Source organism: Pantherophis guttatus, chromosome 11 (assembly GCF_059756535.1).
Source record: "Pantherophis guttatus breed Tessera chromosome 11, ASM5975653v1, whole genome shotgun sequence".
In the NCBI taxonomy this organism is placed as follows: Eukaryota; Metazoa; Chordata; class Lepidosauria; order Squamata; family Colubridae; genus Pantherophis; species Pantherophis guttatus.
The window spans coordinates 24,704,256-24,719,071 of record NC_142073.1 but is presented as its reverse complement, the minus strand read 5'-3'; the positions used below and the strand labels follow the sequence as shown (position 1 = coordinate 24,719,071).

The following is a 14,816-nucleotide window of genomic DNA, read 5'->3' as shown; positions in this document are numbered from 1 at the left end:
GAGTTGCCATTATTCTGAGAGAGCTCATGGCTGAGTGCAGTAATAATGGGCAGCTCCAATCTCTGGCTTGTTTATCTGTCCTCAGGATTAAAGTGATGCAGGTCATGGCCAGCGCTTTAGCTGCAAATGTAAACTCTTTGGTCCAACCATCACCCCCTGTACAAAATATATTCTTCATTATAAATTTAACACCAGCAGTTTAACAGATTAACAGAGTTGGAAGGGACCTTGTAGGTCATCTAGTCCAAGCAGGAGACCCTACACCATTTCTGACAGATGGCAGTCCAGTCTCTTCTTGAAAGCTTCCAGTGATGAAGCTCCCAGAACTTTTGAAGGCAACTTCTGTTCCATGGGTTGATTGTTTTCTCTGCCAAAAAAATTATCCTAATTTCTAGGTTGAATCTCTCCTTGTTCAGTTTCTATCCATTATTCCTTGTCTGACCTTCAGGTGCTTTGAAAAATATTGGAAGACTGCTCTCCTGTCTCCCCTGGTCCTTCTCTTCACTAGACTAGCCAGGCCCAGCTCCTGCAACCGTTCATTGTATGTTTTAGCCTCCAGTTCCCTCATCATCTTGGTTGCTCTTCTCTGCACTCTTTCTAGAGTCTCAACCTCTTTTTATAGTGTGGGGACCAAAACTGGATGCAGGATTCTAGGTGTGGTCTTACTAAGGCTTTACAGAGTGGGAGTAGTACCTCCCTTGATCTTGACTGTATCTCTCTGTTAATGCAATTTAGGATCGCATTGGCTTTTTTGGCTGCTGCTGCACACTGTTGGCTCATATTTAATTGGTTGTCCACTAAGACTCCAAGATCCCTCTCACAGTTACTGCTCTTAAGCCTGGTTCCACCCAGTCTATATGTGTACTTTTGGTTTTTCTTGCCTAAGTGTAAGACTTTACTTTTCTCTACATTGAATTTCATTTTGTTCGATAGGGCCCCATGTTCAAGTCTGTCAAGATCCATCTGGATTTTGAGCTTATCATCTAATGTGTTGGCTATTCTGCCAGCTTAGCATCATCTGCAAAATTATAGTAATAGTTCCAGAGGTGGGTTTCAGCAGGTTCTGACCAGTTCTGGAGAACCGGTAGTGGAAATTTTGAGTAGTTCGGAGAACCAGTAGTAAAAGTTCTGACTGGCCAGCCCCCATTTATTCTCTGCCTCCCAAGTCCCAGCTGATTGGGAGGAAATGGGGATTTTGCAGTATCCTTCCTCTGGAGTGGGGAGGGAATGGAGATTTTACAATATCCTTCCCCTGGAGTGGGATGGGAATGGAGATTTTACAGTATCTTTCCCCTGCCATGCCCACCAAGCCATGCCATGCCATGCCACGCCCACCAAACCACACCCACAGAACCAGTAGTAAAAATTTTTGAAATCCACCACTGAATAGTTCCTGTTATACCTAATATTTGTAAGAACAAATACCTTTCCACATACTGTTTTACTTGAAAACTTATTTGCATGCTTTACATTATCCTTAATGCTGTTATTTAATGGGAAGGATTAAGAAGAATATCGCTGAACTCTCTGTGCATGATGAATTACTAGACAGTGTAAGTACAGCCACTGTGTTATATAAACATGGCTTGGGTCTCATTCAATAAACAATTAAAACAATCCATGATCAATCAAAAGAAATATTTCCACAATAGCAAATGTTCACATGATTAGTTCTAGAAAATATTGGTAAAAAGCCATGGAACTATTAGCTGTTCTAGTATATATCTTGCAGGAATGTGAACAGGCAGGGGCATTTCTTGTTTGCTGGACATGTGAAAACTCAGAAAGTTTTGGATGCAAATACATACACTAATTCAGAAGATCTTAAAGACTGTAATATACAATTGAAACCAGAGGTTTTTCTTTTGGGATTGATAGGCAGTTGGGAAAAAAAAGTCATGGAACTTTGCATGATAATTGCAGAGTTGTTATTGCATGTTCAAAAGTAAGAAAACTTCTAAAATTTTGGGCAAAAATACACAGATGGCTAGAAAAGATAATAGGGAAACATGTAGATTTTAAACCTGAACTGTTTTTATAGAATATAGAATAGAATAGAATAGAATTTTTATTGGCCAAGTGTGATTGGACACACAAGGAATTTGTCTTGGTCTCAGTGTACATAAAAGAAAAGATATGTTATTAGGGATAATATCTGAAAAAATTGATAAGAAAAGTATACATTTAATATTACATGCAGTGAGGATTATCTTCGTACAATATTGGAAAAATGAAGAAACACCACAAGACAAAGAGATAATTAAGAAGATACTAGATTGTGCAGAAATGGACATACACTGAAAATCAAACAGAAAAAAGACACAGAATATTATCAAAGATGGAACTTATTCTACCAGTGGTTGGAGAAAAGGGGGTGGAGAGTAAGAAAGGAATTTGTATTGCTAAGCAATTTAAATACCCAGACAACACGATGTTTATTAAGCACTAAGAAATGTAATTAATAGAAAATTAATAAAAATTTATTTTTTTTAAAGTGGAAAAACTTCTCAGTAGGGGAATTTGTTGAGATGATGGAAACTGGAGGTGACCAAAACTGACTTCTTTGATTAGAGAAGACAACATCTATTTTAGTTGCTAGAAACAACTAAATTGCTTTGCACAAAACAAAACAAAAATGGCTTTGATGATTAGAAAACAATAGAGTAGATAATGGAAAGAGAGGGCTTTCCTTGTAACCACAGAGTAAAAGATAATTTTGTAATTGTACTTATTATTTGCTGAAAAAAATCAGAAACTGCTTCTTTCTATTTCTTTTCATTCTTTCTATTTGCACCTTTTGAGGGAGTTTTTTTCTCCCTCTCCTTTTACTTTCTTTTATTTTATATTAATTATTGTTAGTTTTTAATCTTTTACTCAAAACTCTTAACAAAAATTATGCCAAGAGTAACATTTTGTTTCTGCATCAACTGACAGAAGTTCCATGACTAATCTAAATGAAATGTTTTTTTCCACTGCTTAATGTTGCCCAAACAAACATTTCTCATGGCTTTATTAATTGCCCCCTCCGTCTTTCTCCTATTTTTGCCAAGGGTGGCAATTTTTTATTAAAATCTGATAGATACATTCACCCATCCATTGATCTTCTCAGCATAAATTTCTGGACCATTTGATTATTTCCTGACCATTTGTAAAATATTTCCCACACGTTAGCAAGCATTTTGTTGTATGCAAAGATGCCATAATTTTGCTTAAAATCCACTCCATACAACGTCCAAATGCAACATAGCAACAGATCACTCACACGAAGTTCTGCAAACAGACTGAAGTGAGAGAAATTCATCCTTCTTTGTATTTCAACCCTTCCCTTTCCTCTGAGCATCCCAAAACATTTTCCAGTACAGGTAATCCTCGATTTATGACCACAATTGAGCCCAAAATTTATATTGCTAATTGAGACATTTGTTAAGTGAGTTTTGCCCCATTTCATGACCTTTCTTGCCACATTTGTTTTTTTGTTTTTTGTTTTTTTATTTAAGAGTTTTATAAGAAATACAAACATTTTCCCCACTACCACCCTTTCCCCCAGAACAGGCACAGGGTATAGCATTCACAAACATAAAGCTAAAATATGCTAACAAATTATTACATTCATATTCTCCCTAAGTCTTTAACTCCTTATAACTCAAGAACTATAAACATAAACTACTTAAAAATATTTCATTCATAAGCTATATGAATCTTCTTGTTCGGATACTTTTTTTGCATATAGTCAATCTTCTCTATTCTGATATGTATCTTTCATTTGAATGATCTTTAAGATATGATGAAATTTTTGCCATCTCAGCCAGATGCACAACTTTTAATGTCCATTCCTCAATGGTAGGTGGATCTTCCTTCTTCCAGTACTGTGCCACCAGTAACCTGGCAGCTGTTATTAAATTCAAAACCAACTTAGTCTCTATTACAGTACAATCCGTGACTATTCCCAACAAAAAAAACTGTGGTGTAAATTTAATTTTTTTCCTTAAAATATTTTGAATAATCCACCATATTTTAATCCAAAAAGCCTTAATTTTTTTACATGTCCACCATATATGAAAATATGTAGCATCTTCACACTCACATCGCCAACACTTGGGTTGTAAATTTGGATACATGCAGGCTAGTTTTTTTGGGTCTAAATGCCATCTATAAAACATTTTGTAAAAGTTCTCTCTTAAGTTTTGAGCTTGTGTAAATCTTACATTTCTAACCCATATCTTTTCCCATGTATCCAACATTATTGGTTCACCTATGTTTTGTGCCCATTTTATCATACAATCCTTGACTAGCTCTGTTTCTGAATCTATTTCCACTAATACATTATACAACCTTTTAATATGCATTTGACCTTTATCTCTTATTTGCTTTATCAAATTCTCATCCTGCTGCAAAATACCAGTTTTTTGATCCTCTCTCCATCTGGCCTGCAGCTGACCATACTGAAACCAAGTCTTAATAATTCCTTCTTCTCTTAATTGCTCCATAGATTTTAGTTGTAATCTAACTCCTTCCTTATAAAGGAGTTCCTTATATGTAAACTTATCTTGCTTTTGCTCCAAATTTATATTCTCTATCGCGTGTCTGGGTACTGTCCATATTGGTAACTTATCCTTTAGTTTATATTTATACTTTTTCCAGACATGCAGTAGAGCATTTAATTTAATTTAATTTAATTTAATTTCCAATTTATATACCGCCCTTCTCCCTGAGGACTCAGGGCGGTGTACAGCCAAGATAAGAACATAGAATACAAATATTAAAAACAGTTAAAAATATATATAAATTTGGCCCGAAAGTTAAGAAGTCACAAACTGATTAAAAGAATTTAAAAATTTCTTAAGCCAGCCCGGCTTGCTGGAAAAGATGGGCATTAAGGGCACGACGGAAGGCATTGAGGTCATGGATTCTCCTTATCTCAGGGGGCAACTGATTCCAGAGGGTAGGAGCCCCCACAGAGAAGGCTCTCCCCCTGGGGGCCACCAGCCTACATTGTTTCTTAATATATGACTTTTAAAAGTCTTATCTACTTTCTTGTCATACAATAGGTAAGCATGCCAGCCGTAGACCAGACCGTATCCTTCAATATTCAGTATCTCTTCCTCCGTTAAATTTATCCAATCTGTAATTGCTAAGAGAGTAGCAGCTTCATAATACAGTCTTAAGTTGGGCATTTTAAGACCACCTCTTTCTCGGGTATCTTGCATTATCTTTTGATTAACTCTAGGTTTCTTCCCTGCCCACACAAACTTGTTTATGCCCTTCTGCCATTCCTTCAGATTTTCATCTTTTTTAAGTATAGGTATCATTTGAAAAAGAAATAAGAATCTTGGTAAGATATTCATTTTTACAGCAGCTATCCTACCCAGCAAAGACAGTTGCAATTTCTTCCAATTTTCCATCTCTTTCTGTATTTTTTGCCATAACGGTTCATAATTATGTTGATATAATTTCATATTTGCATTCATAATATAAACCCCTAAATATTTAACCTTCTTAACTATTTCAAATCCTGTTAACCTTTCTATCTCTTCTTTCTGGCTTCTGTCCATGTTTTTAGCTATTATCTTTGTTTTAGCTGTATTTATTTTAAAACCAGATACTTGTCCATATGAGCAGATTATATCCATCAAGGCTGTAATCGATTGTACCGGTTGGGTTAAGGTAACCACCAGGTCGTCCACAAATGCTCGTAACTTATATTCATGCCGTCTAATTCTGATTCCCTTTATTATATTAGTCCCACGTATTTTATTTAATAAAATTTCCAGCGTCAAAATAAACAATAACGGAGACAAGGGACAGCCTTGCCTTGTTCCTTTTTCTATATTAAAATTATCTGTTAAACCACCATTGATTATTATTTGCGCTGTTTGTTTTTGATATATTGCCTAAATAGATTGTATAAAATGTTCTCCAAATTGCATCCTTTCTATTAGCTTTCATGCCACATTTGTTAACTGAATCACTGCAATTGGTAAGTTAGTAACCTGGTTGTTAAGTGAATCTGGTTTCCCCATTGACTTTGGTTGTCAGAAGGTGGGAAAAGGCGATCACATGACCTTGGTACACAGCAAACATCATAAATGTGAGTCAGTTGTCAAGTATCTGAATATAGATCACATGACCCCAGGACTCTGCAACCGTCATAGATATGAATCAGTTGTCAAGCGTCCAAATTTTGATCCCATGGCCCTGTGAAAAACGGTCATGTCACTTTTTTCAGTGTAATTGTAACTTTGAATGGTCACTAAATGAACTGTTGTACATCAAGGACTACCTGTACATGGTGATATATTGCTACTACAATGACCGGAATTCCCTACTGGCCAGAAATTCTGGGGTATTGCAGCCCCCCATTCATCATCTTGAAGGTGTCAGTCTGAGGAAGGCTGGTGATCTGGAGGGCTTTAGCAGCATAACTGTGCACACGGGGATAACAACGGGGGAAGAAAAGTGATGTGGGTGTATGTTTAATGAAAAAGTTATTGAAGACACACGCTGACTTAAATCTAAACAATGTTCTACTTGGAAGGATAAGTCCTTAGAACAGAAAAGGAAAGTTGCAGAAGCGACAAAGATGTTTCCATTTCTTTCCTATCACTTTCATGTTCCTTTTATTTTGACAACATTTTTCTCAGCATCACTTCTAGGATGGAGCTGAAATGTCACTTTACCTCATTTCATATTTTGTTTTGCTTTGTTTTTGTTTTTATTGGATTTATATACTGCCCTACTCCTGAAGGACTCAGAGCGGTGAACAGCCACAGAATAAAACACATAAATACAAAAATTTAAAATAAAATAAAAATGAATTAAATAATTTGGCTGAGACAAATTTAAAATACCCAATAATTTAAAAACAAATTAAAATTTACATTTAGAAGGGGAAAAGATTTAGGCCAGGCCAGCTTGATGAAATAAGAAAATCTTGAGCACGCGACGGAAGGTGCGCAGATCCGGGATCCTCCGTATCTCCGGGGGAAGCTCGTTCCAGATCGTAGGTGCCCCCACAGAGAAGGCTCTCCCCCTAGGGGCCGCCAGTCGACATTTTTCCTTTCTCCTTGTTGGTCCAAGCCTTCATTTGTTTTGCCTACACAATGCAATAAAACTTGGTGGAACGTGCCATCTAGGTGATATTGTGGATGCCACAATCCTGCTTCAGGAAGGATGATGTCATGGAAAGGCGTGAAGATGGTTACAGTCAAAACCATTCACTAAGAATTTAAGCAAAGAAGCCAAAGATTGTGGATGATGAAGAGGAACCAGCCACTTCAATCAAACAGCACAGAACAAACCAGCAATAAAACAACACAAATGTTCAGGAGGCGAATATAATTTTTTGGCAATCTATTCAGCTGCCTCCAACTTTTGAAACAAACATCATCTTTTTAGAACATTCTGTGCAGCCCTTCAAATGTCACTCCGGCATTCATTAGTGATATTCCTCCAAGTCTCTACAGTGGGTGAAGTTACCATAACTGACACAGCAAACAAAATATGTTGCATAGTTTTAACGCAAGCGCTCATAGATTCTGTTTTGCCCTTTTTAAAGAGCTGTCCATCAAAACAGTCCATCAAAGCAGAACGAAATGCTCTGGACTTCACCTAATATCAGGACAAAATATCTGACAACCGCCAGGAAAAAGCTTCTACAACACCTGCGGTTGCAAATACATATATTTTATATATATTTTAAGACTTCGTTTCCAAGAAATAAATGTAATCAAGGTTTATATGCTCAGAGAAGCCAACAGGATGGGATTGTTGCACTTGAAGGATCAGAAGAAAATTGTAACTAATGTTGTGGAAAATTACTTCGATATTGCTTTCTCGGTACAGGATAACAATTAGGTTGCAGTGTGAAGCAATAAATGAACGGTAACAAATCAACAAAAACAGCCACTGTCAGGAGTACTTTGGTGACGGGAAGTAATGCAAGCATTACTTAAAAGTTTTATGATTCTCATTTAATTTGCATCACGGCTGCTCAGGCTATAAACAAACTACCATCTTTAAAGCAGGCAGTGAAAACTGAAGAACAAAATTATCTCGTCTTAACTTTGCTTCAGAAACTACTTAGGTAAGTGCCATCAAGTCAAGTCTGACTTTGACAACTGTATGGACAAATGATCCTTCATTCCCTTGATTTGTTCCCACAAATCATCCAGAGCTGTTCCAGGGAGATTCCAGTGAATTCCCGGATTCAGTCTATCCCATTTAATTTATTTCCTATCTAAATGTTTTTTCCTGTGAGACCCGTCTATCAGGGCAACCTGGCCTACCCAATTATGGGATGGAGCATACTGCTTCCGCTTTAGCCGTTCAGCCCCCAATCCAGGCGCCTTTGCAGGCAGTCACTTTAGCGACAGACTATTTTTTTGTGTTAAATTTACGTTTATTGACAAAGAAATAAAGGGAGACTAGTATAGATCTATTTCAAGCTTTTTTTTTTAAATTTGATTTATATGCCGCCCTTTTCCGGAGACTCTGGGCAGTTTACAGTGCGTTAAGCAATAGCCTTCATCCTTTTGTATATTTATACAAAGTCAGCTTATTGCCCCCACAAACTGGGTCCTCAATTTACCTACCTTAGAAAGGATGGAAGGCTGAGTCAACCTTGAGCCTGGGGAGATTCGAGCTTACAGTAATTGCAGGCAGCTGATGTTAATAACAGTGCTTTAGTTTGCTGCACTACCAGGGCTCCTATTTAGCCCTCATCAGCTAGCCATACCCTTCTGGGATTCGAACTTGGGCTACTTGCATATTAAGTAGATGTATTAACTTCTAATCAACCTCTTTTTCCTTTCTGTTTTCCTCAACCATGTCAAGCAAGAGTTTTTTTCTAGCCCCCCCACAAAACACATGACCACTATCTCTAATTAACTGGACTGACTATATTAACAGTGATTATTTTCTCCTCAGAAAAGGTATCATTGTTTTCTCCTTGGGAGTATCATATGGTGGCACTTTTGTGGAAATGCACAAAAAATGCAGAGGTTATTCTAAGATATGCTGAGGTGGCATCTGACAGGAAGGACTTGGTTGCTACCAAGGATCAACTACAATTGCTTCATATTAATATTTTCCCTACCCTAGTAAATTTGATGGGGAAATCTTGTGTTTGGCTGGTTCAGATAGTACCACTTTGGTAAGGGGAAAGTTTTTATTGGATACCTACAAACACTATAAACCAGGGGTGTTGAACTCAAGGCCTGTAGGCCAGATCTGGACTGTGGGGTGCTTAGATCTTGCTGGCCATGGGGCTGGCCTGGAAACAGCAAAGGACCAGCCTGCGGTGCCTCTGCTGGCAAAAAGAGAACTCGGGTCTTTTGCAGCCCTCTGCCAGCAAAAACTGAGCTTTGTTTTTGCTGGCAGAGGGCTACCAAAACAAACTAAAAACAAAACAAAAGGAGAAATGTTTCCCCTTTTGCATTTGAGCATGCAAGAAGGGACATGAAAGGAGAAAGGGAAAGAGAAAAGATGAAGAAAAAGAAGGAAAGATGGAAAGAGAGCAAGGAAGGAAAAATAAGGAAAGAGGGACAGGAAGAAGAAAGGAGAATGAAGAGGGAAGGAAAAAGAAGAAAAGGAAGGAAGGAAGGAAGGAAGGAAGGAAGGAAGGAAGGAAGGAAGGAAGGAAGGAAGGATTATAATGAGGGAGGGAGAGTCTCAGCGAAGTCCTGCTTTAGCACTTGGCCACCACAGGTGCCCCTGACACAAGTGACATCGAGCTGGCCATGCCCACACCCGGTCACACACACCCGGTCCTCCAAGGTCAAGCACAACCCTGATGCGACCCTCAATGAAATAGAGTTTGACACCCATGCTATAAACCAATCAAAATTATTCCACTGTTATTCCACTATAAACCTAGACAAGAGCCAAAGCCTAGTCCTCATGAAACCCCAAAAGACTGTTTTTAACAACTTGAAAGAGCAGATGAATTCCCAAACAAAGCTTAGGAATCCTCTCCAGACCACTTAAACCAAATGTGGCAGATCCTCTCTATATACTTCAACCTTCCCCAACCACTGGATCTGCTGGGATTTCAACATGCGGCAATCCTAGTCATTGTGAGAATTCTGGAGCTACAGATACAAACTCAAGAACACCAGATTAGTGAAAGTAGTATGTAGGTGCGTTTTGGTGATATACATGACTGAAAACATTCTTGACTTGGCACTAATTCCTAAGTGAAAGGCTACAGATACGTTTTCTCACTATTAATTAGAATACAATTTCCACGATAGTATTTTTCTGGCTTGTCTTTCTTTGGTATATGAGAAAATGCACTTTTTTTCCACATGAGATTTTGGGGTGATTCCATTTTGGTTGAGAAACTGCTGTCAGCCGGGTTTTCCCCTGAGTGTTAGATATATCAGTTCAGAACAGACAGCGCAGGAAAATATTGCCTGTTGAACTGACAAGCCATACACGTTGACAATACTTTCCATCATTGAATCAAAGGTTGCAACTGTTTGCTTGGGAACAACAGTGCAATGTATAGTTTGCAGGAAATGAATAAACTTTACTGTTCAAGAACCTTCAAGAACAGTTTGCCACAACTTCTCTTCAACTGATAATTGAACCTTGCCACTTATCTGAATTACAGAAAATCTTTCAGGATATTCTTTCCCATAAGTGTTATTTAGTTTAAAAAAAAATGCATTTGGTAAAAACAGTGTGAAGTAGAACCTGAAGGTACCTGAAGCTTGCTGGGGTACAACTTCTTCTGGATCCTGCAGATGGATGAAAATGAGAAGCCCAGCTGCTCCAAACAGAAGAATGAAGGAAAACATGCAGGTCAGCTTCATCATTAATGTCCTCTTATCAATCCAGTTTAAGCCCACCGAAAGAAGCAAAGGTCTTCTCTTTAATCCCCAAAGCTTGAGTTGAGGTCAGCATCTCAGTTGGCTTCCTGTTTCAAGGGCCACCTGGTAGAAAGAAAGCAGTAAGCGGCTACTAAATATTGTGCATAGCTAATAAACTTCCTATATGTTGCCTCCTCTCTCCTCCCACCTCTCCCTGGGCCTACCGACCAAGAATATGAAACAGCAAAACACTCCATGTGGAGATTTGTTCCAGGGAATGGATGTCCATCTGTATTTTATCATGCTCGCTGCATCTGTTATTCAAAATATTTTAGGATGCTATTTTAACTTGTTAAATTATTGTTTAAGATGTTGTGCCTTGTAAACTGCTTTGGGGAGGCTGTGCCTCAAAAGACAACATGAATCCTGAAGTTAGGAGAGAGAGAAGAATCCACATTCTGCTAAGTGCAACGTATTTAAAAATAAATATTTTAGATTAGCATTTTTTTTTAAAAAAAGCAAAACTATCATGCAGTTCATTCTCAGTTGTTATTAAAAAAAAAAGGAATAAGCTGGGCCCAGGGTTGTTGTTTTTTTTTGGTTTTTTTTTTTTTTGTTTGTTTGTTTTTTGGAGAAAGAATGTATTTGGCTGTTAGTATATGGCACTCAAATTCTGTTCCAACTGAATCTGAAATAATTTGGGTCATCTCTTCCTCAAGACAAAAAAATTAAAATCTGAAATGAAGAAACCCCAAGGACTTGAAACCATAAAATTGGTGCATGTTTTGTGTGTCCCAATAACGAAAGGCTCCCTCTGGGCTACATCAAGGCTGTTTAAAAAAAAAGAAAAAAAGAAAAGCAAACAATCTTTCTGCCAATTTGCTGATATTTGCCCTGTTGCTGTGAGCCCCTATTACTTTTTTCCTTTGTTCTTTTTTAGTCCTTTGATATTAGCCCTCATCACATGAGGAAAAAAAAAAAACCAAAGCTTTTGATAACTTCATACCTATATACCGGAAATTGCACAGCATCTTTTAGGTCACTTGTGTCACAACATTAAACCTAGGGATCATGCTAAACCTTCTTCCCTGGCAGAGTTTTTTGTCCTCAATTGCACGGTAGAAAGTTAGCACCCTCTAGGAGAGTGGTCTCCTAGAAGAATGAAATATTTTGAGAAATATTAAAAAGGCAGAATATTATATTTCCCTGGATGAGAAATGAAGAAACATGTTTTTTTAGAGGGAGAAAGCAGCCCCCAACTTTTCTTAGTAGCCCACAACAGATGCCAGCACTTAAGAGAGAAAGGGCTTATTGAAAGAAGCCAAGTATCTAGACAGCTCTATTCATAAGCAAATACCCTCACTCAAGCTCCAACACAGAAAAAAGCCACTAAGCCATAATAGGAATTGTCCAACACCCTTTAAGAACAAAAGCCCCTTCACTGCATCACCCCAAACTTCAACCAAACGTAGCTCAGACAAGCTCCTTGGGTTTGTACTTTGCCTAGAGAGCCAGCTATGACCCCTACATGGCCCCATAGGAGTCTGACAACAGCCAATAGAATACATGTTCTTGCACAGGAACAGGAAGTTCAAGTGCAAAGCCCAAGAGAAGGCATAACCCCCTCCCTCTCAACTCCATGTGGTCAGCTGCCCAGAACCCATGTGGTTCTGTTTCATCATTAAACCCTCTTTCCAATCAGCCTCCGTGTTTCCAGCGTCTTTCTCCCAGCTTGGAACTGAACCAGATGGATATTTCTTCCCACAGCACCTTCACACACACACACATACACACACACACACACACACACACACACACAAAGGGGGGAGAGAACAATATGGCTGGCTTGGGAATTCTGGGAGTTGAAGTCCACAAGTCATAAAAGAGCCATCGTTCCTTAGCCTTGCTTAATGCCACCATTTTTCCAATGACGTATCTGTGGCTTTCCAGCAGGCAGGACTGGTTTCTTTTCCTGGCCAAACCTTCTGTTAAAGATCCTGGCTGCTAAATAGTGGGAAAACCAAGAGACTCTTTTCACATAGAAGCAGGAAGAAAAATCAGTGGATCAACCTTTTCTACAGTCTGTCGCTGCAAATGTTAAATGAATCAAACACTTTTTTTAAAAAAAAAAATGGTTCTTGTGCTGTTTAAAATGGCAGTAAAAGAGAAAATACCATATGCGGCTTTGCAAAATTTACAACTAATTTGTATAGTCGTAATTAAATAAATGTCTACACTATATTGTCCTTGTTGGCCACATTAAAGCGTTATGCATGATTCACGTGGGGAATAGGTCATTCTAAGAAGATATTACCGAGATTCTATTTTATTATGTTTTCTGGAAATTGAAACTGCAATGGTATTTTGTATGCTTTAGAAGCAAGGGAAGGTTTTTCTACCAAAAGAAAAGTAAATTATGCCTATTAGCATACATTAATGCTCAAAAGTATCAGGATGCTTCTTGGTTATTGTTTTAATTAACACATTGCACTTAGCTGTTATCCTTTTCAGATAACAGGGTGCACTGCTACATATATAAAAAAAATAACTGGAAATCCTCCTTGCAGAGACAAACATTTGTTTTTAAAGTTTCCTATCCCACAAACAATTTGCCACCTTAAGGGCAGTTTTGAAGGCAAACTTCTTCCTGTTGTATGTTGGGCTCTGCTACATTCTCAATGGCAATTTCTATCAGCCCTTCGAGGTGGACCAGACTAAGAAACCAAAGCTATGAATCCCTTTATGTCCAGGAAAAACTTGAGAGCTTTCTCAGGTTATATTTTCACCTCCAACACAATATTTTTTATCTGAGCATTGTCTTGGTTGCATCTCTTCCTCAAGGCTCTTTCTAAAGCCCACTGCAATTTCACAGGAGAAAAAGAATGACCAGAAATAAAGTTCTGTGGTATTGTTATTATATTATCAATATTATGGTGATGAACACAACAACAAAGATATGTATTATGACTATTTAAACGTAACTGTACCCAGATCACACACTATTTGATGAAAATTGAAAGCTATATAAATAAAACAAATAAAACATCACACACACACACACACACACACACACACACACACACACACACACACACAAAGAAATAAAGTTCTGTGGAGGATGATTTGCTTAGGACAAGTTTATCCAAGAAAGCATATTTATAGGGGCAATTTCAAGCATGCCTAAGGCGATCTACGGCCCAGACATCTGGGGTTGCCCTGAGAACTACACAGTGTTAGTCAGACCCCCTGGGGCAGGACATGGGACTGTGCAGAGTTCCACCTAGAAGCTCCCGCTCTCCTTTCCTCGCCAATCCCCCCAGGACAACCCAGAAATTAGAAAAAGATCAACCAACAGGCCGAATATTATGGAAAAGAAGTACAGCTCTACAGGGAGGGAGCACAAGAAAGAGCTAAAGCAACATTTCTCAATGTTGTCGAGTAAGATGTGTGGATGGGTGGCTGGAGAATTCTGGGAGTTGCTGGCCACACATCTTAAAGTTGAGAAGTTTGGGAATCATTATTCTAAAACAGAGGTGGGGAACTATGGCCCTTTTATGACTTGTGGGCTTCAACTCCACAGCTGGAATGCTGGGTCAGGAATTCTGGGAGTTAAAGTCCACAAGTCTTAAAGTTGCCAAGGTTGGAGACCCCTGCTCTGGATTAATGTGTTCTGTGAACCTTTTGTTTTCTAAGATGTTCATGGCATTCTTGAAAATTGTCTCCCACAACAAATTTGAAAGTATGAGTACAGTCTCTATCCTGATTCTTCCATGAAGAAGAATGAGCACGAATGAGCATCCTTCTAAGTCAACGCTAAGCCTTGAAAAAAGGCTTATATACAGCAGAGTATAGACGTTCCACACATATAGATTTATAGATGGCTCTTGCATGTCTGAGCCATTATTTGACTCCACGTGAGTGAGGGGCATCAGGTCTTCCGAGGGCTGGACAGCAAGCACCTTGGGAAAACAACAAAGCTTAGCTACATATGGACAACAGTGTAAA

The 14,816-nt window shown here is 38.4% G+C and overlaps 2 protein-coding genes across 2 annotated transcripts in view; both read right to left on the bottom strand.

Annotated features, from left to right (window-relative positions):
* CHST8 (carbohydrate sulfotransferase 8) overlaps nucleotides 1–14,816 on the bottom strand; it is a 310,109-nt gene that overhangs the window by 227,958 nt on the left and 67,335 nt on the right. The window contains exon 2 of the mRNA XM_034425556.3: nucleotides 10,706–10,934. Within this exon, the coding sequence (XP_034281447.2) occupies nucleotides 10,706–10,817 (112 nt within the window). The 5' untranslated portion in view covers nucleotides 10,818–10,934. The remainder of the gene's footprint in view (nucleotides 1–10,705; nucleotides 10,935–14,816) is intronic.
* The window catches only part of PDCD2L (programmed cell death 2 like), a 539,967-nt gene that overhangs the window by 515,437 nt on the left and 9,714 nt on the right, over nucleotides 1–14,816 (bottom strand). The window lies entirely within an intron of this gene.